Source organism: Ylistrum balloti, unplaced genomic scaffold (assembly GCF_031769215.1).
Source record: "Ylistrum balloti isolate Yb309-2 unplaced genomic scaffold, AGI_CSIRO_Ybal_v1 Utg370458, whole genome shotgun sequence".
NCBI lineage: Eukaryota > Metazoa > Mollusca > Bivalvia > Pectinida > Pectinidae > Ylistrum > Ylistrum balloti.
Window position 1 is genome coordinate 459,305 of NW_026782303.1, and position 26,742 is coordinate 486,046.

General features: G+C 34.8%; 1 protein-coding gene across 1 annotated transcript in view; it reads left to right on the forward strand.

Annotated features, from left to right (window-relative positions):
- LOC132555185 (uncharacterized) overlaps positions 1–26,742 on the forward strand; it is a 50,453-nt gene that overhangs the window by 18,108 nt on the left and 5,603 nt on the right. Inside the window, exons 2-11 of the mRNA XM_060219539.1 lie at positions 12,309–12,482; positions 15,452–15,540; positions 20,439–20,588; positions 20,930–21,122; positions 21,438–22,376; positions 23,089–23,367; positions 24,273–24,375; positions 24,590–24,669; positions 25,553–25,641; positions 26,542–26,682. Of these exons, the coding sequence (XP_060075522.1) occupies positions 12,336–12,482; positions 15,452–15,540; positions 20,439–20,588; positions 20,930–21,122; positions 21,438–22,376; positions 23,089–23,367; positions 24,273–24,375; positions 24,590–24,669; positions 25,553–25,641; positions 26,542–26,682 (2,210 nt within the window). The 5' untranslated portion in view covers positions 12,309–12,335. The remainder of the gene's footprint in view (positions 1–12,308; positions 12,483–15,451; positions 15,541–20,438; positions 20,589–20,929; positions 21,123–21,437; positions 22,377–23,088; positions 23,368–24,272; positions 24,376–24,589; positions 24,670–25,552; positions 25,642–26,541; positions 26,683–26,742) is intronic.

The following is a 26,742-nucleotide window of genomic DNA, read 5'->3' on the forward strand; positions in this document are numbered from 1 at the left end:
CAGCCTCAAGGACACACAAGCCTGTGTTGCCGATGTTCTGTAATGTCCTGATAAACAGTATCAGTTGAAGTATAACTCTCTGTAGCGTCCCTTTCTGGGTAATAATATGTTACTGTTGTTATACAACTCCCTTATCGTGTGGAGATACAAATTATGTCTGTCTATCTGAGTGTGTTTTAGAATGCATCAGGCATCCTTGATCAGCTTAAGAATGCATGACAGAAGAAAATAACGAATTGGTGTTGTGATCATTACTACAGTTCTTTGTCGAACAATTTCTTCCCTCATCTTTGGTTTTCATCTTTTTAACCATTGAACCTTATACCGTTGTCCCACAATGCTTTTGCATACATATTATCTACATAGAATTTCCCTATGGTATATTTTTTACTGCAGGCACATTTGTATTATGGTTGTGACATAAGTTTTGGGTTGGGGGCAGGATGGGGAGTTGTTGGGAGTTGTGGGGAGGAAACAGGACCTAAAAGTTCATTAATTAAGTCTCCTCCATAGATATATTAGTTTAATATTTTGCCAATCTTACGTCAAGCTTTGATTCAATTAAATTCATCTTTGGCATGTTGTTGTTTGGTGTAACCACCAATTATGTTTCCAGCTGACAAATTTCTGTCCAGTAAACTTAAATATTGTGTTTATATATCCTTATTTGTCTTTATCTCTTGTTGGAATGAAAAAAATATCTCTTGTTAGAATGAAAAAAAAAATAAAGTAACTTTAAACCACAGAAAAAAATGCCAATACACATTTGACATTAAAAATATAAATCTGTTGAACCTCGGTGATTGACCAGAAGTGACTCCTTAGTGAAAGAAAATTAAAAGTCATTTATCATGGTGAGGACTGGCTTTGTCTGCCTTAACATGGATGGATTATTGATTTACCTTTACAAAGTTTCACAGAGAAAATCTTCGAAAACTTTATAATTTGACATATAAAAAGTATTTTTCCCAAGGGGGTTGGGCAAGGGATAGGGGGAGTGGGGCAAGGAGGTTACAGGTCCTATAAGGATGATGTTTCTGAACCATCATTATGCTGTAAACTAGCTACAATGGGTCAGATGGAGGTCTCAATCACCTATAAACTGTAGAGTAGGTAAACTGATGGGGATTGATTACAACTTCTCTTCGTGTGTAACTAGACATCGTCTTATGGAAGGCATTAGTCACTGGTGTTTGTTGTGCTCTGTAGAATAAAAAACAAAGTAGTGGTGTGTTTTCAATTCTTGAAGCATTTTTCAAATTTCGAAATGATGATAAACATATATAATGTCAAGGATAAAATTACAAAGAAAATATTTAATGGCGTTCATTAACATGTTAACATTCAGGATATGGAAATGATGAATGCTTTTAATTTTGAGAACAAATGTGTAGTTTTTACTCAAATATGAGGCCACCCAGTAGGGAATTTCAGTAAAGTTGAAAATAACTAAAAAAAATCTATTATTGTAGATCTTTCATTTTTAATGTGATATAAGTATTCAGTGATGAAGATTAAATGATTAGTTAGTTGTTTATCAAATGAAATAGCTTTCATTACCAAATATTTATTAAGGAAGGATATTTTTCCGTTCAGATATCAAAAAGTTCTATCATCTTACATAAACAGTAATTTAAATGTCTTCATGACGTGTCTTTGATAAAATCAGCTCCTGATTAAGGAACTTGTCTGTTAGAAGTACTGTTAGACCAGGCCTCTATTCTTAAGTACCGGTACTTAATTATGAACCTCCGTTAGGTAATGGAATCCCCTTGTGACACCCGACTTGTTATACACACCCACACGTCTATTGTAAGTTACAGCCCGCAATATGACTCATTGTTTATTGAAGACAAAAATACTTGACAGACTACATTTGATATTGTTTATCATATTTCGTGAGTCTGTTAAGTAACTTTATTTTTTGCTTTAGTCAGATGAACTGGTGTTGGAAAAATTCTTGTTTTTTTGGTTTCGGATTTATTAGTTATCCAATGTGTTGTGAGTTCTGTGGACTTTAGTAAGTCTATAGCACTTGGACATGAGAGATTCAGTGTAAGTAAACTTACTTATATTAACCATGACATACTAATTACATCTATTTAGAGAATAATATTCTGTTACCAACTGCTTTATTGACATATTTCAGATCTACCAACTGCATTCTTTGACATAGGTCTTGTCTACCAACTGCATTCTTTGACATAGGTCTTGTCTACCAACTGCATTCTTTGACATAGGTCTTGTCTACCAACTGCATTCTTTGACATAGTTCTTGCCTACCAACTGCATTCTTTGACATATTTCAAGTTTACCAACTGCATTCTTTGACATAGGTCTTGTCTACCAACTGCATTCTTTGACATAGGTCTTGTCTACCAACTGCATTCTTTGACATAGGTCTTGTCTACCAACTGCATTCTTTGACATAGTTCTTGTCTACCAACTGCATTCTTTGACATAGGTCTTGTCTACCAACTGCATTCTTTGACATAGGTCTTGTCTACCAACTGCATTCTTTGACATAGGTCTTGTCTACCAACTGCATTCTTTGACATATTTCAAGTTTACCAACTGCATTCATTGATGTGATTCTTGTTAACTAACTGCATTCAATGACTTGTTTCAGGTTTACTATCTGCACTCATGGACATAGTGGTCGATTACCAACTGCATTAATTGACATAATTGTCATTTACCAAATGCATTCATTGATATGATTCTCGTTTACCAACTGCATTTATTGATGTAGCTCTTGTTTGCAAATGTATTTCAGGTTTACCAACTGTATTCATTTACGTACCGGTAGTTGTCAGTTTACCAACTACATTGATTGACATACTTTTGTATTCATTTATGTAATTGTATTTTGTCAACTTTGGTACCAGGCACCAAGTAAAATTTGTAGATAATGTAAATTCACTTGAATGCACAAACAAAAAATAAATAACAAGATTCATTTTCACATTTGATCACCACAAATTTTAATAAAGCATTTACAACCAAATTGTCTTATACACATCCTTAGAACAGTTCAATTAAACTGCCATATTATACCTGAAGCTGTAGAAGGGGCCAAAGGAGCATCATTAATAATGTCACAACAATAAGATAGCTACAAGTGCAAATGATTGAATTAATGTTTTTGTTTATACTATTTGCATATACATGTAAATTACATCCAAATGTCTTACATGCCTCTTCACATTTAAGCCACATTTAAATAAAATTTGGAGATGTAAGCAAACATAGGGCATTAACAACCTTGAAGCAGTATAAGTATTAAGAAGACCATGTATTCTTGTGCTAATTGCCATGTATAAATATTGATGAATTGTAACACAAACTGTTTTAAGAGACTTAGCAATGCAAGTGCATTGCAAGGGAAAATATTTGTTTATAGTTCTTCTACAGTCTCAAGAGTTAGTTTAGTTCAAAACTTCACATGTACAAAAATAAATGTTTAAAGATGCTACGACTGCTTTTTGTTGAAATTTAATGAAAATGATAAAAAATTCACCAAGCATACTGATCACTACTTATAGATGTAATGTTTTAGTAGAAAGATATTTGAAATATTTTAGGTATGTGATGGTTTAAAACAAAAAATGCCTCTACCAGATTAAATTATATTTATAGAAAGTTTTATTTCATGGAATTACTATTTTCATAAAAATTTAAAACTAATTTGATTACACATGCTTCAGAATTTCCTCTGTGCTATATGTGCTGTCTGTGCAGTCAAATTACTCAGACATTCTTAGGAAGTTTTGTTGTGATTCTACTGTTGTTTAGGTATATTGTAGACTTACACAGCACCTATTCCAAATTCTGTTTTGTGTTTTAATAGAAATTAAGCTCCGATATGCCATGAGTTCAAGGCATTTATGAAAACTAGTACATAATTTCAGAACCTTCCATTACACTGCCTCATACATTGTGTAATACAATTTTATTTTTCCCCAAGGAAGTGATGTATCAGATACTTTGAACTCTAGGTTCCAGAGGGCATAGAGAATTTTTAAGAAGGGGGGGCACTAATTAGGTTAAATATGTAATAGGTAAAAGACAGTAATTAAGGTTGATGTTTCTGTTCATGCAGAAAATAGGCTTGTGTCCAAGGTCTATGAAGTTAATGCAGAATGTTCTGTTTTCATTTACCGTAAAAATTCTACAACTAGTCCCTTATTATTTCTCTGGCAGTATTATTTCCCTTGTCCTGCCTTCCATTTCTGTGCTCGGACTATGTCGGTGTCTAAAATGGGAAAGTTGGTCTGCAAACATGTTGCATATTGCCTAGGGCTGTTATTGTCAATTATATTGGTTTTTTGTAACAAAGTGCATATTCAGCTGTCTATGTCTGGATCAATTTGAAAAATATATTTTCCTAGAAATGGCAACATCATTGTTTATATTCTTTTCCTTGTTTTTTTTTGTTGATTAAGAGAAAGAATCTCCTGAGAAACTTAAATGGTCAAACACAGTACCTGAATGTATAAATATTTACATTGCTATAATGCATGTTCAGTGTACTAAGCTCTTTCTTACTCGAGGGTTTTGGCAACAGTTAAGATAATGTCATAAACAGCCTATCTCTCACATGAACGATAGGTAACATGCACATGCTCTCTTTTATACCTAAATTATATGAGCATGTTATATGTAAGTATATATATACCATTACATATAGCAGCTGTTAATGACTTACCATCACACTAAGTGTATTTCAGTTGTTGTAAGTCTGTAGTAATGTACCATTGTAGACACAAGGTTGATTTATTACCTCCCTTTGTTTAATGCTTTTGAGCAGGAATCCCAGCTACAACACTGTTCCACTGGCTATTTCATATCACACCCACGAGGAAACAGTATTCCATTACCTATATCAATAAGCTATCTTATATATCTAGTGTAGTGCTACAGAATTAAATCATTTTGGTCTGTAATATCCCTCTCCTCATACTTTGTACAATAGAATTATATTAGATGACTTGTTTGAACTTTCCCGTGTATGTATCTCCTCCAAAAATGAGACAGTTAGAAGATATGTGATCACACAATGGACATTTAAGCAGAACTGTTCATCACAAATGTGTAATGTAATTGACATTTATTCATTTAGAATAATGTACTTAGCGTCAAGGCACCTGATCACCTTAAATTGCTTTACACAAGAATCTTATTGGAAAAATAATCTTCTGTTATTACTACAAAATGGTAAAAGAGTTATTGAATTTTAATGCAGGTGTCGTAAGCATCTTTGAACATCAGTGTCTTTGAATGGACCTTTTATACAACTGGAGTTTTAAACTGATTTTTCTGAAAACTGTTGATATTGTGTTTTAGCCCTCTAAATAAAAGAATACATGTTAATGAATTCAAAATTTACATTGTCCATACCACTCTTCTCATGCCAAAGGTGGTACACATTAACTTCCTATACTCATGTTGCTATACAGAACAGACACAGTGCTACCCACCCCCTCCCACACAGTTTACCATCAGCAGGCTCCTGTATAGTGTTAGAGAGTTCACATACTGGTAGAGATGCAGATAAAGATCAATGGGAAGTTTTTAGTTCCGCATGCATCCCCAGCCTCTGAATCCCTGATGAGCTACCCTTGCCAATGCTTGTTCTACAACACCAACCCTGACTGATGATGACACTTCTCGCATATCAAATCAAATGTCAAAATCCTACCATCAGTCAGGCTACATGTGTAGGAAGGATTGTAAGTTATGTAGTAGCGTTGTATAAATAAACGCCATGCATCAATATTGGGCCTTTCTTAATAGTATATCTTTTTTTTTTTGGCTGGGTATATTACTAGTGAACAGCTAGTGTCTTTTTGAGGCAGGATTCTCCTTGTAATAGTTATTGGCTACCTCACTGAACAACATATGGGAGGACCATCACATTCTATCTAAAAAATTTGGGGAAAACACAACCATGTCAGCACACACTGGTCTGTTTCTGAAGAAACAAAATCAAATAGGGGTGGGGAGTATAGTTATGTTCAGTATTCTTTTTTATGGAATTCTTTAATAAATTACTGATTCAAAGTTTGAATGATAATGTGTTTCTTCATGGTGAAGCTCAACAACAGCAACCATGTATATTCTGAGCTATTTGGAGTCATTCTGTTTTGTGTGGTTTGTTTGAAATATTGCGTTGTAAAAGGTTAGGAGCCGAGGTGCAATACCAAGTTCAGCAGTAAATTTTGATTCATTTGATATAAACAGGTTCTAGTAAAGTATGAACTTTCTTATAGTTTTATGAAAGGATAACGATGGAGGAAGTGGACCATGAAGAAATCCATGAAAATAAATACCAGTATTAAAGTGAAATGTATCGCTTGATGAAACCACATGTTAAAACTTTTATGTTTATTATATAGGTTCTTATATCTACTTCATGGTTTTTTTTCATTTCATCTTTTGTTGAAAGGAGTTAGAAAGATCAATATCACCAGGACCTTTTGGTTTAGGCCGACTCTGGAAACAGACATCAAATATTATGCCACAGATCCCTGCAAATTCAATAATCAACAAGTAATAAATATTAAGTTATAAAAAATGAAATTAATTCGTTTTCAGACTGACATGTAAACGAAATGATATTATTATTGTTTAAATAACATGAACGAGATTAATCATGTATCTATTATGTTCAGGGTCTGTGAAATTTTCAAATAAACCTACTGTAATGACATAGTGACAAATTGTTGTGCGCTGCTCCTCAATTTGGGCTTGCTTTGCTGATTTTATTGAAAAAGTTGAGTTATTGTCGTCAGAAATCAATGAGTTCACACCATCGACTGTAGATGTATATGTGAACATTAGGATGGTTAAAGTAGTGAAGTGGACGGAGAAGTTGTTAGTATGGCACTGTAAAATTTGTAACTTAAAACACTTAATAATATATGATTTATGTCTCCCATAAGGCTAGAAAGCTGTACACAGTAGATCATGTTAATTCTTTGCATATGGATGGAAATTGGACATTTTCTGTCCATGTTGGAAAGCTATTAGTCCATTACTGCTAATTGAAATTCAGCCAGATCCTCCTGTGTCTGGAAAGTATCTTGCAACATAGCTTATAACTTGTTTAGTCATTCTCTGACAGGGATATCCACTAGACACAGCTGATTCCTTTGGGATCCCAACAGATAATGACAAAGACTAGACACAGCTGATTCCTTTGGGATCCCAATAGATAATGACAAAGACTTTCTCTGGTTTTTTAGTTGGTTAAAGGTTTCCATCTCCTTGGCTTGTGCTACTTCTTGGTGTTGTAGTCTCAACAACGAAGGAGACTTGTCCTTTTTCTAGTCATTGTCTCATTGAAAATGTCAATGTTCTGGTAATGTGAGGAGGCAACCTGCATCCCTCTTATGGGATGGAGCTGTCTGTCAGGATGTCTGAAATGTTGACTAGTTTTAGAAATTGGCTCCTGGGCCTAATAGTGTCTTATTCTGTCAGTAACAAAGATGGGTTATTCCTCACATGGTACCAGTTGCCTCTAGTCTGTCTGTTTGGAGGTGGCAAGGGATGGGTGGGGCACAGCCTACATAATGGAATGTTATGTAACTTTGACATCCATCGAATGCCCCAAAGGAGAGATATATTTTATCTTATGTTAATCCTTTTTCCCTAAAGCTCTCGATCGGTGTTATTACACTTATGTCTTTTTTGCACTCTTTATTATGCAAAGACGAACAATCCTCACATAGCCACCATTTAAAGTCCCGTCCGCTATAACAAGACTTTCTTACTTACCATACATATATGTAATATTTGTCTAGGACACATTATCTTTGAGTGAATATAGGGGATGCAAAGCTTTGTATACAGGGCAAATGAATAAAATTTGTTTTGCATTGTGAACTTATGTGGATTTATAATGTATCTTTTCATTGTTCAGTATCATACATCTAATTATTCTTGAGTTTAATTTTTAAAATGGAAAACTAAAGTGATTGAATGTTATCAAAACAAAACAAAAATGTGACTGATGAAATTTGCATGGTATTGTTTCAGATAGTTTAAGCACTGTTTCAATTATAACTTTTGACTTGCTTGTTACAAATCGAAACCAGTTATTGAGTCTGGTCTGTATCGTCACAGTATCATCATTATAATAACATATAAAACAGCCATAAATAAACACATCAGAATTAAAAGGTAGATAAAATCCTCATGATCGAAATAAAAGTGTCATCAATTCTTGATTACATTGGCTAGTATGAGGTCAAGGGGATGGCATACCCTAGCTATCTCTAAAGTTACTCAGTATTGCTAAATCCTGGCAATGACAGCTAGTATTGAATTGATAAAAAAGTATTTCTTCGTGGGCGCTGAAATTCCTGAACTTTTCAGGCAACATGCTGTTAAGAACTCTTAATTTTTTGGTCATGTTTTTGGTACATTTTTGGTTCTTTTGATGCAGTCATTTAATTAGTTTGATATGCATTTACAGTGTTGCAACACATTAATTCATCTGTAACTATAACTGGCACTGTGGCACATCCCATTACAGTGATTTACTTCCTTCTATTCCAAATAGATGGTCTCCATGGTAACAGGATATTGATCATGATGGATGAGATGTTTCCAGGCTTGATGAATAGATCAATTAATTTAAGGAAATAGAAATTTAGGATTTTGGAAAGATTAATTAATGTATATAAAAAATCCTACAATTTGGGGCAGTGAGATATTGCCAGACACATAAATTGGCTGCAATTTCAGCTTTAAACTTTTGCTAAAGGAATATTTAAAATCCTCAGATTTATCAACAAGTGCTGTTTCGTAATTGATCAAATAACACTTGTTGATATTCTGTGTTTCAGATCTTGTATCACTAATCTACTGATACTGACAGATATATAGTAGAGTGTAAATATCGTCTGTGAGTGTTGATACAGCACATTTCTCATTACCATCCATACTGCCAAATTGTGCATCTAAACTGCCAAATGGTGCCAGGGATTAGTCTAGACAGATATTACTACCAGTAAAGGGTAGTATTTTCCAAGTGGTATGTTTTTCTTTCTGAATATACCCTCTCAAGAAATATTGAAAGCATGGGGAAATTTCAGGACAGAGTTATTGCCCCTTATTTCTGTGTGTGTCATTCCAGTCCTGATTTTGTGAATACCTTTCGGTAGATGAGGTATTATGATATCAAATCTTGGTATAATACAATACCTATGAAGAGTTACTTCCCTTTTCGATTTTTTGACATACCTATGAATTTGCTGTTTGTAAGTCTAGTCCTGATGTTCAACAGAATGCGGTATATTTTTAGCATATATTGAGGTTTGGCTGGGAGAATATAGATTGGATTACATCCAATATATTCCTGTTTTTTATTAGACATGATGCAGTCATTCAAGGTTATCTCTAAAAAATGCTGAATCTTTCATTACGTCTTATGAAGATTACCACTATTGTCAATGAATGAATTTGAATGATTTCATAACAGTTATGGGGACAAATCATGATGTAGAGTGAAGTGATTTCTTCAGTCATCATTATACTGATATATTACACTTTGATTTGCCTGACAAAAGCTGCTACACAAAGTATATTTACACAAATTTAGATATTGTGCAAAAATGCATTTTTCTTTGTATTTTTTCTTATCTATTTATTTACCTGTCTATCAATGATGGAATAGCCAATAAAGTCACTTACAGGATATTTCCATTTAAATCCTAGATAATACCATTTGGTTCCAGCTTTTGGATGTACAGTAGAAAAAACATGAATATAGGTACTTTGTATATTGTTTACATAGCAGCCAGTTCGTGACGTTTCAATATTATAAATCTGATATGAAAGAGATCGAAATACATTCTATACGATCTTGTATTAATAAAATAGTTCCAATATAACAGCATCTGTTACCACTGAATACATGCATAACCAGTTGTGAAATACAGATCGCATTGTTATGAAATCCTGGACAACTGTAGCATATTACAAACTACTGTTAGGGACCTCTCTATGGCTTTATACAAGATATTGTTCTTGATCAAAGTAAATATACAGCTATTCAAAGGCTTAACATTGGAGGATGAAGGTAGCATGGATATTTAAACTTGGGGTGCCTTAAAGTAATCAGGTTGTTGGTGTGTCCATGTTTTTGTTTTAGAACAATATTTCAAGTTCTGTTGGGCCATTTGTGTTCAATCTGATACTTCTTTGAAAGAAGTGATTGCATGGAAGTGAATTTTTGGTTCTGAGGTCAATGGTCAAGGTCACTGATGAAATAAATATTGGGTTCTGCAAACTATCTTCAGGTTTGTTTGAGTGATAACACTTAGACTTTGTGTCATGCTTCGTTGCAGATTTATTAGCTTGTAGTTGCTTTTCATGTTCAGATGTCTAAGGTCAAGGTAACCATAACTGAAAATAGACGTGAGAAATACAGCAAAAACTATATTTGAATGTTACTAGAAAAAATTTACTTTTCATGAATAAATATAAAATTGGGAAATCATCTAAAAACAGGTCAAGGTCACCGGGTTAAAAGTGAAGATATAATTTGAAACATCTATTTATATTTCACTGGCAAATTATTGTGTCTATAAAGCAAGAACTAGAGGTTGATGGTATAACACAATAAAGGGCTCTGCCTAAAGTGTGTCAGTACTGGCATTATTTATGGTTGTAATAAAATCAAGTTATCTCCCTTAGTGAAAAATCAATTGATCTCCCTTAAAAGTTCAAGTTACTTTCTTGAATTTAATACAAGGATGTTAGCGTTTTACATCATTGTAAGTCATCTTTGATTTAGAAAGTCTTTAAAAGATTTTTATGAATGTTTTAGACAGATTTTACATGGAATACACTTCAGAATGAAAATCAGTTAGGCAGCCTTATCATGTCGTTGTCATAAATAGAATATAGAAATAAGGTTTTAATACAAATAACTAAAAACCTCAACATTCTAGATATTCTGGTTAATATGTAACAACATTTCAATGAATGTGCCTACTGATTATAGGCATTTAAATTGTTCTGATTAAGAATGTATTCATGAACACCGGAGTGATGTCATTCATAAAAAAGTCTATTTAATCTATATGGGGATGTATCAGAGTTAACACCGACTGAAAGCTCAATGAGAAAGAGAGAATTTGAATGTGCTGACTGAAGTAATCTGTAAATAGAAGATTTTAGTTTTAGACTGTAGACTTAACATACAAATGGAAAAGCCTGGTCTCAATCTCAGCTAGGTTAACAAGTAAATATATATATCCACTACCAACTTCCTACAACAGATTGGCCTTTTATGGTCGTTTTATTGACTGGTGTCCCGACAGTGGTGGCCACCTATCAGGACCGTCTGCTACAGACTTGAGGGATTTGAACACATAGACCTGCGAGGTATCAAATATCCATATTTTCAAAGAATTGTGGCCTGATGGTTAGTGTTGCAGTGAAGATCGTGGGTGTCAAATGCCAAAATGGTATCGATTCTCTTCAAGATGTCTGTGATGTATAGCCTATGGAGCATAGTACTAGACACCAAAGGTCTAATGCTCAAACACAAACAGCAATGAATAGCTTTCTTGCATGTTTAATGTAAATTTACACTCTCTTGAGTTTGTTTCAATCTGAAATTGCAACACTTTAAACCCAAGATATTGCTACAACCTCATTGTTTTATACTTAGTCCATGTCTTAAAGAGTATACAAATTCTGATGTCTTAGTTCCTCCTCCGACTAAATGTCTGGAATGGGAGACAGCTAAATAACTGGCCAGTTTTTGTATCTGATAGAACAATGATAAGAGAACTATTGCTAGACCAGTGAATTAGTAGTGATGTGATTATAATGAAAGCTCAACTGTGATATAGTGCATTACTTCTATGACATAACATTTGTCTCAGATTTTTATCTCCTGAGCAAACTTTAACATTACAAAATGGTGGTCGTGTGGCACAGTGGTAATCATCAAATGCCCTTCACTTCCACCTAGATGACAAGGATTTCATCCCTGATTGGGCACTATATGGGGTCACCTGCCCATGGCCAGCTCTTTGGGTTTTCAAGGGAACTCTGGTTTCATTCTGTATTAAATTAGATCCCTGATATACTTCAGTCCAGGCCAACAAGAGTGAAAAGTTGGTATAGCAAGTTTTGCAATTGTTTTAAAATGAATGGAAGTTTTTGATTATTTTCCACCAATTTAGTTATGATGAATTTTATTTTCCCCAAATTTGATTTTTATAAAAATTATTCTGGAAAAAAACTGACCATTAGTAAAGAGAATATCTTATTTTTGTTTATTTCAGACCTAAAGCCTGCTGGACAACGACAAGATGTTGGCCCCCAGTTCTTTCCAGGCTACCACCATCCTGGCTGGCTCAGACACCAAGCTGCCCCCACCCATCCGTTCTCGTTACAGGAAGTTTGATATCTACCCTGATGTCAAGTCATTTAAACATGTCGACGACCACGCCATTGAGGTACAGATCTAATAGAAACATAAAAATATATCAATAGATGTTAGAAACATGGTTTAAATCATGATCGATTTCAATAAAGTTCTAAGATATGAAAAGCAGTTTGACTAAGGATAGGCCCAACAGGTTGTTCTTGTAATTTGTACATTTGCATTTTTGTTTTTTCTTGACTTATGTGGGTTCACACAAACTTACTTTTAAAATACAAATTATTGCATGTTGTTAAATATAAATAGTGTCATGAAATTATTGAATACTTGATCATAAAAGATAAAGTTTAAGCATGGAGCTGACTGTACAAATATCTGAAGGTAACTAACTTTGAAAAATTGATGTTTACAGTCTTGCATGATAAATGTCCCTGGATAAACGTCCCTGTTATTAAATCATAATTCTTGTATTTGAAAAATTGCTATGGCAACTACCATAAAGCTAACTCATTCTCTGCCTCTGTTCCGGCAACATCCTCTTGCCAATAACAATTTCTTATTAGTTTAAAAAAGATTTGAAAATACCATGGAAAAATTACATGTATGTTGTGTTACTTTAATGCATAACGTATTGTTGAAAGGTAATGGAATTGTTTGATGTGGTGTGAAAGTAGTTTAACACACAGGAATATGTAAATTGGTACAGAGAATTACTGTGGAAGCTGCGAAGCAAACCTGTGCCAGCTGAAGTTGCCATCATTCGCCTTCTTTCTTATGATGGAGGTTGGCTACATTCTTCTGTGGCTCGGAATGATAAGACAGCTAAATCTCTGTAACAAAGAACAGTTATATATATTTTATGTATTTTCTGGGCTCTCACATCTGTTCAAACACTGAAGCTTTTCCTTGCATCAAAGTAATCAAATATGAAATGTCAAAGGTCATTGGCTGTTTGGGCCAAGGTCATAAAGATTGTAATTTTTAACATTTGCTTTGATGTGTACTTTTCGAACATATTCCAAATAATGTGAAATAATAACATGTAGGGAAAACATACTGTTGTGTTGAGATTGATATTCCATTGTAGGACTTTATGTCAAAATAAGATTACAGACTTTAAAAAAGCAGATGTTGTTCACTAATGTTGATGTATAAGGCAATTAGGGGCAATTCGCTAATGATGATGTGTAGGGCAATTAAGGGCAGTTCACTAATGTTGATGTATAAGGCAATTAGGGGCAATTCGCTAATGATGATGTGTAGGGCAATTAAGGGCAGTTCACTAATGTTGAGGTGTAAGGCAATTAGGGGCAATTCGCTAATGATGATGTGTAGGACAATTAAGGGCAGTTCACTAATGTTGAGGTGTAAGGCAATTAAGGGCAGTTCACTAATGTTGAGGTGTAAGGCAATTAGGGGCAGTTCACTAATGTTGAGGTGTAAGGCAATTAGAGGCAGTTCACTAATGTTGATGTGGATGCCAATTGGGGCAGTTCCTTAATGTTGATGTGGGTGCCAACTGGGGCAGTTCTTTAATGTTGATGTGGGTGCCAACTGGGGCAGTTCATTAATGATGATGTGGGCGCCAGTTGGGCAGTTCATTAACGTTGATGTGGATGCCAATTGGGGCAGTTCCTTAATGTTGATTTGTGAAACCAACAGGGACTGTTCTGTGCGATTGTACAAAAAAATACAGTGAATATCACATTTCAATTCAAATTCAGAATTAGAAACTGCATCCTACAACTGTTTCCTCCTATTAGGACTCTATCTGGACAGTTCAGTAATCTTGTAATTTTTAGATAGCTGATCATTTCAGCTGAATCATATCACTGAATGTATATTCATAGTCATGCCACTATCCGAATAAGCTATAAGCTAACAAGACTTACACCACTGACTTTGATAGAAGCATCTGCTGACAGCACTTCCTCGTCTTCTATTTCTGGCCCAGTTATCACAAACAAAACCAAAAAAACATCTTTTCGAACAATAAATAGATGGCTTAAAAAGTGTTTTCTGTAATCAGTGATGGCAGGATTTATAGTAATCACAGGGTTATCTTATCTCTTGGTGCTCCTTGGGATCTGAGATTCTGTACATACAGTACAATGTCTTGACAAGTTACCTCAACCAATCAGGAGGCTATCTCTGATTTACTGCCACCAATGCAGCCAATCACAACGCAATCTGTGATTTACTGCAGCTAGGCTCGTACATAATGTAAACTGTCTGCTAGAACAGCAGTATATTTTAGGGAAGATGCTTCACAAGTTGTTTTCCCTGCAATTGTTAAAAGCCCTGTTTTATTAAGTTTTCTTGTGATTTTTCATAACATTAACAAATTTGAGTGCAGGTGCACCTAAGTAACTGATGAGTGATACACCCTTAAGTCAAGTGTATACTAACATTTTTGCTAGGCATTCAAAACTTAACTTGAATTTATCTGAGCATCCAAGGTGACAGTATAAACAATTCTTGTCAAGAAAGACTACCATGTCTGATTGTCACTTGATAAACAGTCTTGAACAGATAAATTATACACGTGTTATATTGTTCCCAATCAACATATTGATAGTAATTGGCAATGATATATTCCATACCGATAGAGAACTACAAGTCCAAATTTGATTGGTGGATTGAGTGTTTAAATGTAATAAGAATTTACAGGTATTTTGATATAATCCATGTTACCAATCATTGTTTATTTTTGGATTTTTTTTTTGTTTTTGTTTATTTTTCTGTGTGTGATGCTATGTTGTGCACATAATGGCAATTATTAGATAGATAAATAAATAATACCAAATCAGAGCAATAAATACAATGCTTGAACTATTAGTTATTACATGATAAGAGGACATTGTTCAGATGATCTGTTTTCGTTGTTGTTAAATATATTGATATTTCTTACAATTGTGTTTAGATAATCTGTTTGCCTTGTTATTAAATATATGAATATATCTTACAATTGTGTTTAGATAATCTGTTTGCCTTGTTGTAAAATATATTGACATATATTACAACTGTCCTTTTTTTCCCCAGGTGTCACAACATGACCATCCAACATTCCGTGATCTGATCTATCACTTGGTATACAGCCCAAATTTTCAGGCCGAGTTCGACAAGGCCAGGTAAGGGAAAATAACTAGAACCATTGATGTTACACAGAGAAAGCATAGAGAAAGGGGTAGTGAGGGTAGAGGTATATACAGTGAAACCCACTTAATAACATGTTCCATTTGTGTTATGCAAGAGGGTAAGAGATTGGTAAAGGAACATAACTGTCTCCAATTTGAATATGAGAGGAAATTGTAAAGAAGGGTGTGATATAAATACAAAAAGGAGTGTAAGACCAAGGATGGAGGAGGTATGGGAACATAACTGGCTCCAGTAGGGTTATGTAGAGGAAGGGATAAGGGAAGATATGTGAGAGTGGTTAGAGGACATAACTGGTCCCAGTAGGGTAACTTAGCGGATGGGGCTAGGAGAAGTGTGATATAAACACAAAATTGAGTGTTGGATACACAGATGGAGATGGTAGGGACATAATTGGGATGTGAAACCTATTTGGTAAACTTTACTGGGATATCAGGTTCTATGGGGGGAAGGGTCAGATAAGGAGTTGTAAATCTAAGAGGCTGACCTCAGTCGGGTGTCAGTCAACATGCAAGGAAAGAAAAAGGTACAGGGACTTAATTCTGTATGTCAGTTTCCATAGAAGGGAAGGGCAAGGTAAAGAGACATAACCCAGTTTGGCTGACTTAAATGGGATGTAAAAGCTATTTTACTTCAGAGGGATACCAGTTTCCATAGAGGGAAAGGGCAAGGTAAAGGAACATAACCCATTTTGGCTAACTTAAATGGGATGTAAAAGCTATTTGATTGACTGCCTTTGGCTATTAGTTTCCATAGAGGGAAAAGGCAATGTAAAGGGATATAACTCTGTGAAGCTGACTTCAGAGGGATCTCAGGATACAGGAAAAGGCCAAGTAAGGGGACATAACTATGTGTAATGTACTTTAGTGGGATTTCAGCTAAAACATAGGAAGAGAGCTAGATAAGTGCATGTAATTCTGTGTGCGTGAAGGGAAAATTGAGGTAAAGTGACAAAATTCATGGTTACTTGTTTAAGTGAGATTCCAGCTAAAAAAGGCAAGGGTGAGGAAGGAAATGTTATATACACATAAGGAAGACATGTGTACAGGAAGGTGGCCAGGAGAAGAGGTATATACTAACAGGGAAAGGATTAAGATTGTATATAATACACACAAGTGAAGAGCTACTTTTAATACAAATTTAGAGCTAGCTACAGTAGAGCCTAACAATGAATTACACTGAATCATACAGCTGTCCTTCTAGGACTTGTCAGTGATGTTAGAGCCTAAAGTTTAAGTCTTGGAGGCTCAAGTAAAGAGAAAAAATAATTTTCCAAATCCTTATAGACTGCAGTCTTGTTGACCAAAACAGTTTAGTGATAGGAAATTTGTAGTTGGGTCACTGTCTATCTAGCCTCTGTCTGCTCTGAGAAGGACTCGGTTTCTGTTTAGTACCTGCGACGGAAGACGTTACGGCTATATCCTCACTCTCACTTGATATTTTTGGAAATGTGATAACAATTATCTTTACTACAGAGCTTTTGAATTACATCTGCATGTGGTCATGGAGTTATGTTTAGACCCACACAGATATATCCTCCGATAGCTTTTTATTCATCTCAACAGCTGTTAAATGAAGAAACAAAAAATGTTTTCTTGGTATTTAGCTATCCAAGTTTTGTTTTATGCTATGGCGTGAATGATCTATACATGTGTAACATTGTAATTTTGAGAGTTAATATCTGAGAGATAAAAGAAAAAATGTTCTTTTCCACTTGATGGATAAATAGTGATTATCATAACTGCATTATTTTGTTATAACTACAAGTCATCAGGAAAAAATGTTTGGTATCAGTTGTATCTTAAACCAAGGGAGATAACTAATCTAGGATTGTAAAATTCTTTCAACTCTATAATCATTAAGCAGATTTCTGTATATCATATTAAATGATAGGGTTATTTTTAGCATGCCTGGTTTCTTCCTCCATCCACGAATCACTAGTGTCCATATACAATTACTCTGATACAACAATGTTTTTAAAGAATTTCTGTTGATATACAATTGTACTTTCACCAAAGTCAAATTGTATAGATAAAAAGATTATTGAAATATAAAGATATACACAACCATCTACAGATACACGGGTAAAAGTGTACACTAGAGATTTCAAATCATTTAAAGGTGATTGTTCTGACCATAATACTATGATACTAGACTTAAACAGCAATCAGACATGTTGATCTTGTTTACTTCCATTTACAATAGACCATTGGTCTGACAGGTTTGTTGGCAGACACTGTGGTAAAACCTTCCCTGGCAGTCTATCCTCTGTGCTATCCCTGTAATGTCATTAGGGTGTGAAGCTTGAAGGAATTTCTTGATAATACATTCTTGGTGGCCTCTGAATCATGGGTTTACAATGATCTAGAGGAACTGTTATGGAAATGAAGGGATGCGACTTTCTTGTTTACTCTTTTTGTTATTGGTTCTAATTATTCAGGGGGAAAATATGCTGAACTAGTGCTCTACATTTCTGGAATTACCTACATTCCTAGATTCTTCCAAATCCTGATGTTACACTGTTAATATGTCTTTTTAAATAAATATTGAGGTTGTTTAGATAATTCCTGTTTCAGGTGTACCCAGTAATTTATAACATTTGTTAAAGAGATAGAAGAATGTAGCTTTATCTTGTTAAGACAAATGAATTAATTTTTTTCTTGGCAATATCCAGAACTGCTAATAGCTCGACTTCTGTTCATTGTTTTTTTGAAAGGTCAAAGTTGAGGTCATTTTGAAGTCAAGGTAAAAAAATCTCAATGGTCAAGGTCATGTCCTGCTCTGAAGGTTAAAGTTGAGATCATTATGAATTGGAGGTTAAAGAGTCTAATAGATCAAGGTCATGTCCTGTTCTTACAATATCAAGAATGAACTGGTAAATGTTTGATGACCCTGACAAGGCAGAGCTCTAGTTTTCAAAGAGGAAATCAATTTCAGTAAAAATTTATTTCAAATAAATGAAAATAACATCTTTGATGATTTGCTAAGCAACAAAGAGGAAAAAATGAAAGTGTAGATGGGATATGGAGATTTTGATGGCGATGACATTATCAAGAGATTCTCATATGAAGATAATGGTTTCATTGATGAATTAAAAATGAATATTTTAATTGGAGATGAAGTTACATGTAAAAGATAGTTCAACAGCAACATAATTCAAGCTATGCAATGCACATTAAAATCAATATCAGCAAAGAAAGGTCAAAGGTCAGTGAAATGTATGTTATGTAATCTGAGAAGTATAGGGTCATCATAATTACATAGAGTTGAGAATCAGATAAGATAAAATTTGTTTATGTATAATGTATCTCTTCTGATAGACAGAACATCTGTGTTTTATCAAGTGATGCATGTACATATCTTATATAATAAAATCTAACTTACTCTCTAATAGAATTGGGCCACAGGTTCAACAGAGCACTCCAAAAATCTTCTGGCTGATGAAGATTAGTTAGAAAATGTAACTGGGCCAGTTGGGTGTTTGTGACCTGAAACAGCCATCAAACTGTTTACATAGCTAGATAACAGTTATAGAAAGAATCATTGGAAACCGTAGGCAATGTTTACATGTTGGCCATGTGGTGGTACCCACTCATACCTTAGGTTTGAAACATGTCAAAATTCTCTGATTCTGCATTTGAGTTGTTTCTTTTGTGATTCGTTGAAATCACCGTTGGCTTCTCTGATAGAACTAGGATAACATGTTTAACATTCACTCCTCTTTGTTTGTCTGTCAAATCTAAATCTGAGCATGAAGGGTTTACTTTTGTTTTCTAGGGGATATTGTATTTTCAACCAATTTCTTTTGTTTTTCCAGAATTTATTGGGAACTTAGGATTTCATCATGTCATCTTAATGCTTATTTTATGATTTAATTCTGTTTAATATTTGTATTTATTGTAAGCTTAACAAAAATTATTAGAATATTATTTCAGACAGAAATATACCCGAGATTCAACTTTTACTTTCAAAATATTTTATTAAGATTTGAGAACTTTTAAAATTTCAATATACATGTGTATAGTTTCCTATATACATGAATACATGATATAATACAAATAAAAGACAAGGAATTTCAAACGTTACGTAGATATGTTGTACATCTTGAGATGAGAGACTCATCAAAGATCTTCAAACATGTCTCTAATTATCTGATGTGTGATAAAAAGATCGTAGCAATGGCAGTCATGTAATAAAATTGTGTAAGCTCTAACCTTTTTGTGGTAAGCACCATACAACTGAGGCATGGCAGCGTTTGTAAGCTGAGGGATGTTACTTCAGTGTGTAGAAATCCCAGGACCGCCATGACATTTTTTCAACTACCCTACTTCAAGCAAATTTATTGAAATTGTTTTAAGCTGTGCCATGTACATTACAAAACATTAAACAATAAAAGAAAAAAAATCACTTTTGATATACGATAAAAATTTGAGAGAGTTAAGAATCTACATTCTACGATCATATAAAGAAAAAAAGTTGAGGGGTGTTTTAAAACAAAGGAAGAGATTATATAAAATGCAGGAATTACTTTACAGTTAGTAATATTCATGAGGAAATTAATTTCTCTGTATTCGTGGTCAATAAAGATAATGTCAAATTAAATACCCAGCAAGTGTTCTGTTGTGCCTGTATACATTGATATGAATTGACTGAAAAGTTCAAAATTAGCTACCCGTGATCTAGCCTTTAAAGGGATAACCATGAAATGTTTTGCCTTGCAAAATTAAACAAATGTACAGTAATTGGATGTTTTAAAGATTATAGAAAAACACTATGAAATTTTTTGTTACTATTATGTCACTGTAATACTACCATTACTTTTTAAGGATAACAAACGGATTTATAAAAAGTTGATTACTGTTGGTATTTGTAGAGTTATCTTCCGATGGATGACCTGCAGGAATATGCATACATTGAACTTCAAGGATGTTCCCTATCCTGCCAAGGGTTCACCAGAGGAGGTTCTTCTCTCCTTCAAAAACAAGAAGGGCACATATGCCAGGATCTTTGAGACCATGTGTGGGTAAGGAATTAAAAATGTTTTAAATGGTAGTTTTTCTAGAAAACAACATTTATCAGTGCAAAATGATTAAATGTTTGCGATAAAGAAAAGAAAACAATAGAAATGAAAAAATGTTAATTATTTCAGTTCAATCATGTAAAATGTAAAATATTTTTGCCAAACATAAGACATAAGACAAAGTCTTTAAGGCTTAAGAGCGGTCTTGACCCTTTTTAACTTTTTTCTTTGCATCACTTGACAAATTAAGATTGTATGGTTATGCATTGTATGTGTACCGTTCACATAATACTGCAAACATGTTACCTCCCTTTGTTAAATGATTACCTCTCTTGCTGATACAGGTATGCTGGCTTGTACTGTGCTGTGCTGACTGGATACGCCAAGGGATTAGACTATCACCCAGGCGATAAGTTTAAGGGGGCCGAATATAACCATAGTTGGAATGCTTGCTTCATTGATGGAAATTGGTACCTTGTCGATTCTCACTGGGCCACACGCTATCTCATTTCGGAGAGAAATGCACAAGAAAATTTGGTAAGTGTTGATTATGCATGTATCTGAAAAATTTAAGTGTTAATGTCATATCTTTATAGTTACATCTCACCCTAAACTGGTTTTCAGAAGTATTTCAGCCCAAGGAAACCCTTATTAAATTATCTGGATTTTTGATACCAGTAAAGGATGGAACTTGAACATGAAATATGCAGGATATATTTCTGAAATTTCCATTCTTATCTCCCTTTGGTATGTTTTCATTGTGCTTAGATATTTTTGCTTTTCTCAGTGCATGAAAAGTTCTCTATTTCATGATATTCATCTAGATAACATGGTATATTTATTTACCCTCAGGTCTATGAATATGATGACTTTTACTTCATGACTGACCCAGAACAACTGATCTACAGCCACTGGGCACAGAGGGAACGCTGGCAACTTCTTTCACAAAGCCTCACTCTGGCTCAGTTTGAGGACCTTCCCTTAGTTAAATCATACTTCTTTAAGTGTGGCATGTTTTTTATGTCACATCAGAAAGGAGTTGTGAATACGCAGAATGGTAAAATTGCCATCACCTGCGGATTTGTTAAGCCCACCAATTTCACATACAAAATTACCATGGCTGAAAATGGAGATGAAATGTACAATGGTCAAAAGCTGAAGAATTATGCTCTGCAAGAAACCCAAAACAACCAGGCTACCTTTGTCCTCCGAGCACCTAAGGCTGGTAGTTTTTACCTGACCATCTTTGCACAGCTCCTGACAGGTGATATTGGCGTGAAGAATGTCTTCACAGCATCAGCAGAATATAAGGTCATAAGTGACACTGCAGCGTTTGATGCAAACCCTCTGCCCAACTGTTCAGACAGTAACTGGGGCCCGGGTGTACCTGTTAGCCAGCTGGGCCTTGTTCCTAGCCAGAAAGATGCTGTCATATCAACCACTGACGGGAATGTTGCCTTCAGCTTCAAAAAGACAAGGCCAACCTTTATTCTTTGCAAACTGCGCCATCCTGGTATGGGCGATGAGGCTCTAGAGAGGTGTATTTCTGAGACTGATATGGGAGATCAGATCCATGTCACCGCCACTTTGCCAAGACAAGGTGAATATGGCCTGGAAATCTATGGGAATGATCCATCAAAGGATGGTGACACATACACTCACATCTGTCAGTACTTTGTACACTATGCACAACCAGAAGAACAAGCCACAGCTTTTTACCAGGAAGCTCCACAGAGGCGTGAAGTTCCCAACGCTCACCAAGCAACTCTGTCATACGTCAATCCAAACCAGGTATAACCAGGATTTTGTCTATGTCCCAGTTTTGTTTGTGTGGTCGGAATAAATGTTATGTCCCATGTGATAACTTTACAAAGGTCAGAGAGATTGTTGATGGCCATATACTACATAATGCCTATATTTAAAGGTATTTACTTCAGTAATAATTTTGGTCCATTTTAGAAAAAATATATGATTGGGCTGTTAAAGTTCATTAAAATCATTTTATTGAATATCTGAAGAATAGATTTAAATCTTAGGGGTAAATATGTTACATATGGTAATTTAATATCCTGTAAGTAGATGATATACAAAGTAGGAGTTTAAGATGCAGATTTGTTTAATGGGATCACTGTATTGAGGGCTTTTATAACACCAAAGTGTTTTATTGTCAGAGGCTTGACTTACTCTGTTGACACTAGATAAACTTACAAAGGAAGCTATGTCTTAGCCATCCTTGTCTACACATCCTGATATTTAAGTCTGGTTAACTTGTCCAATCACAATATCACATGATGAAGCCTTGACCTTGTAATTTTATCCAGACAAAAATGTTAAAAAATATTTTGAAGGATTTATAGCTGGTAGAATTGATATGAATGTGTGGTAACAATATACAATATAAACTTATTTTGATGTATTTTTGTAAAAGTTGGTGTAAAAGTTTGAACAGTGTCTGGATTTTATAGATTTTTTATGGTAAACTTTATTTGATTAACTTTTACAGCTTGCCCAGAATGTGTCCGATATGAACATGGGTGGTGGTCAGAACGAGATTGACCTGGACAGCTTACCTGCCCCACCACCTGAACTTTTGCAACAGCAATATCTTTACGGCACTGTCCCCGACAGTCGTCAGCAGGGCCACTACCCCGGAATGTCCCAAACTCATGGTCAGGCTCAGCCTGGGGGTCAGGCTGCCTTCACTCCAGGCACTGGCAATGTTATTCTACCCCCAACTCAGCAAAAGGCGGTCATCCACATTCCCCCCAGCCAGCCAATTGAGGTAAGTTTTATTGACTTAGTATTGATTTTAAGACTATCATATTACAATGCATATACCTAAATATTTCTGAATGGTTTTTGAGATTTTTCTATAAAACATTGATGCTGAAATCCTAAATTAAGTATAGTACAAATCTGACATTAAGTATTATAAATTATTTTATCATATACGTAATCTTCAACTTATTTGTGATTACATTTAATCTGCATTACTTGGTTTATCCATGGGTAAAAGACAATCTGGAGTCGGGGTCTTTAGATATCAATGATTTAATGCAAATATATGACTTCTTGCTTATTGACATATGTACGGCCAGCACATCATACACTTTGTTTATAATTTATATCATGATTTGAAAACTAAATCCAAGATCAGAATTTATGATTGATTGATGGGGCTTAATGTCATTGTTCTGGTTATAACTGAGCCTAGGACATATCAGAATTCATGGTAATTGTTTAATTCAGTTATGAAAGTTAATGTATTCACACAAATGATGGTAAATTTTGAAAGTTGTCATATGAATTTTGCTTGGAAACAATATACAATAATGATGCATCTGTACATATGTGCTATATATACCATCAACATTACAATAGGAATGTGGAATAGAATACGTTGATTTAATTTACATCACAAGGGAGATAACTTTTATGAAGCATGTAATAAATATGGTCACCGTTTCTTGATCTGTGAACTTTAATGATGTAGTTGTATGGGAAAAAATTGGCAAAGTCATATGTGGATATATCTATACAGTGAAATAGCTTTTTGTAGATGATATATTTCCAACATAGTATGTTTTATATCGCCAACGCAATTGTACTATGCTATGTATGAATATGAGCTACCGTTATTTCAAAATTCCAATATTATTTCTATAGCTATGTTTACCTCTGCTTTAGGTTGAGAAGCGTTCGGTCGGTCAGCAGCCACCTTCTGCACCCCAGGAGTTCAAGTTGATCCCAGTCAAGATGGAGACAGAAGAGGGGCCACCTCCAGCCCCTGCACACACACACACACACACACACACACACACACACACACACACACACACACACACACACACACACACACACACACACACACACACACACACACACACACACACACACACACACACACACACACACACACACACACACACACACACACACACACACACACACACACACACACACACACACACACACACACACACACACACACACACACACACACACAGCCCCAGCGCAGCAGAAGCCAAGCCTGGAAAATATTGATCGCCAGGTGTTACATACTGTTGACGATCACGCCATACAGGTATGAGATTCCATCTAGTCTTGATGATAAATAGCGTGACTATTGGAGGAATTACCAGTATATCTTGATATTGCCTTGAGAGGTTATTTATTTAACTCTATATTGTCATAGATCTATCTTCATTTTTTTATTTTATCAGGCGTGTTTTATTGAATCTTCTTGGTAAAGCACTTATGAAACAAATGATTCATTTAAAAAAAAAGCAAATAATTGTCAACAAGAATAGTAAAAATACTTCCAACTTCAGTAAGGAGAAATACTTTTAATTGAGTGTTGATACCACCATCATATTGATCAGCTAAGAGACTTTCTCATTATAAATGGGGCCAATTCTGAGTTGAGGGGCCTATACAGATGTACTATTTTAGTATCCTGTAAGAGCCTACTTTTAATTTCAGTCAGAGAATAAGTGTTGACACCTGAAGTCTTACTATACAATAGATGCTTTAATATTTGTATAACAGAAATTATTACAAAGTATAGAATTTGATCTGTAAAAGATGTAAGTACCTAGGGGAGGGAAGAACAGTGATATTTCTTTTTGTAGAGCATTCTGCCTATGTAACCTTAGATAAAAATCTTAGGTGCGTGGTTTAATGCCCCTTGCCCATTGCAGTTCTTGTTTCTCAAGAACTGGACTGATCTGTGATCTGTTGTGCTCTTGGTTATGTCCTTTATCAAGACACTTCACCCTAACTGCTCTGTATGGCATGAATGAGCTCCCTTATGTTTTTCAGGAAGATAGTCACCAGCTTCTTCAAAGAAACACTGCCTCAAAATGACTGGCTGTTCATGTAATGATAAATCCATCAACCAAACCTAGTACCTTACTTACTTTCGCTAATGCATTATTCCCTAAACTCCATTTCTTCTTGTTATCTAGGTATCGAAGTGTGAACATCCAACATTCAGAGACCTGGTGTGGGATTTGATCTACTCCAAGAATATCACAAATGAGATAGAAAAAGTCAGGTGAGGAATCACAAAATCAAGCAAAATAGAAAATATTATGTAAACGATCATAGAATTTCTTCTGTTAGACAAAGAACATTATTTCATGAGTTAGAAAATCTGTGGATATTGTCTTGCAAGGAAGCACAGCTGAGATATGAACTTAAAGCTACTATTACACATGTCTGATTGAGGTAGCCAGCTCTAAAGCAGACTGTGAAAGGCATGATATGATACCAGTTTGTAAGTACTGGTATATATTGATTCAGATTTAAAAAACAATGGCTCCAACGAGGATAAAGCAGGGCATATAATGTTCCCTAGCCTGTCATTCCATCATAATTTGGTTTAAGCTCATTGCCTTCTAGACAGATACAGATATTGAACTGAAATTTGTTGTGTAGTTATATATTGAAGCAATGTAGGTCATTGTGTTCTTATTTGGTTTCAGTCCCACACTCATGACCCTTAAATTTTGAATTTTTTTTTTTTAAAAAGTTATCAGTTTATGCTCATTATCTGATTTTCTCAGAGCTAAATGGAAACATCTAATGGAAATGTGACACTGTGTCTGCACAAAGTGGGCTGTACCCTTCAGCTTTGGTCAACCAAACCCTAACATTCCCACATAAAGTATTGAGTAGACCTTACAAAATCTAAAACCCCAAAATATAATTCTTAAAAATTTATTACTTCTCATTGAAGATATTCATGTTGCACTGACACATCTGTTCTGTCATATTTTTCTTTCATTGTCAGATTAAAGTTGATGTTACTTTTGAACAGTTTATCCATCTGATTTGATCTTACTTGTTGTAAGGTCAGACAGTTTTCCAAGAGGCTTTGAGAAGGGAAGTAGAAAAGTTTGTGGTGCATCTGCAGATTGATGTTAATATTCTGTGTCATTTTAATGTTTTTCAGGGTGATCTTCCGTTGGCTAGCCACCAAAAACCTGACAGAAATAGATTTCAGCAATGTCGAAAAAGGAAGTCCAGAAGAGGTGTTGATGGGTCTAAAGACTGGAAAGACAACATATGCCATGGTGTTTGATACTATGTGCAAGTATGTCAGTTAAATATTTATAATTAAACATATTTCATCTTTAGAATATTTCTTTGTAAA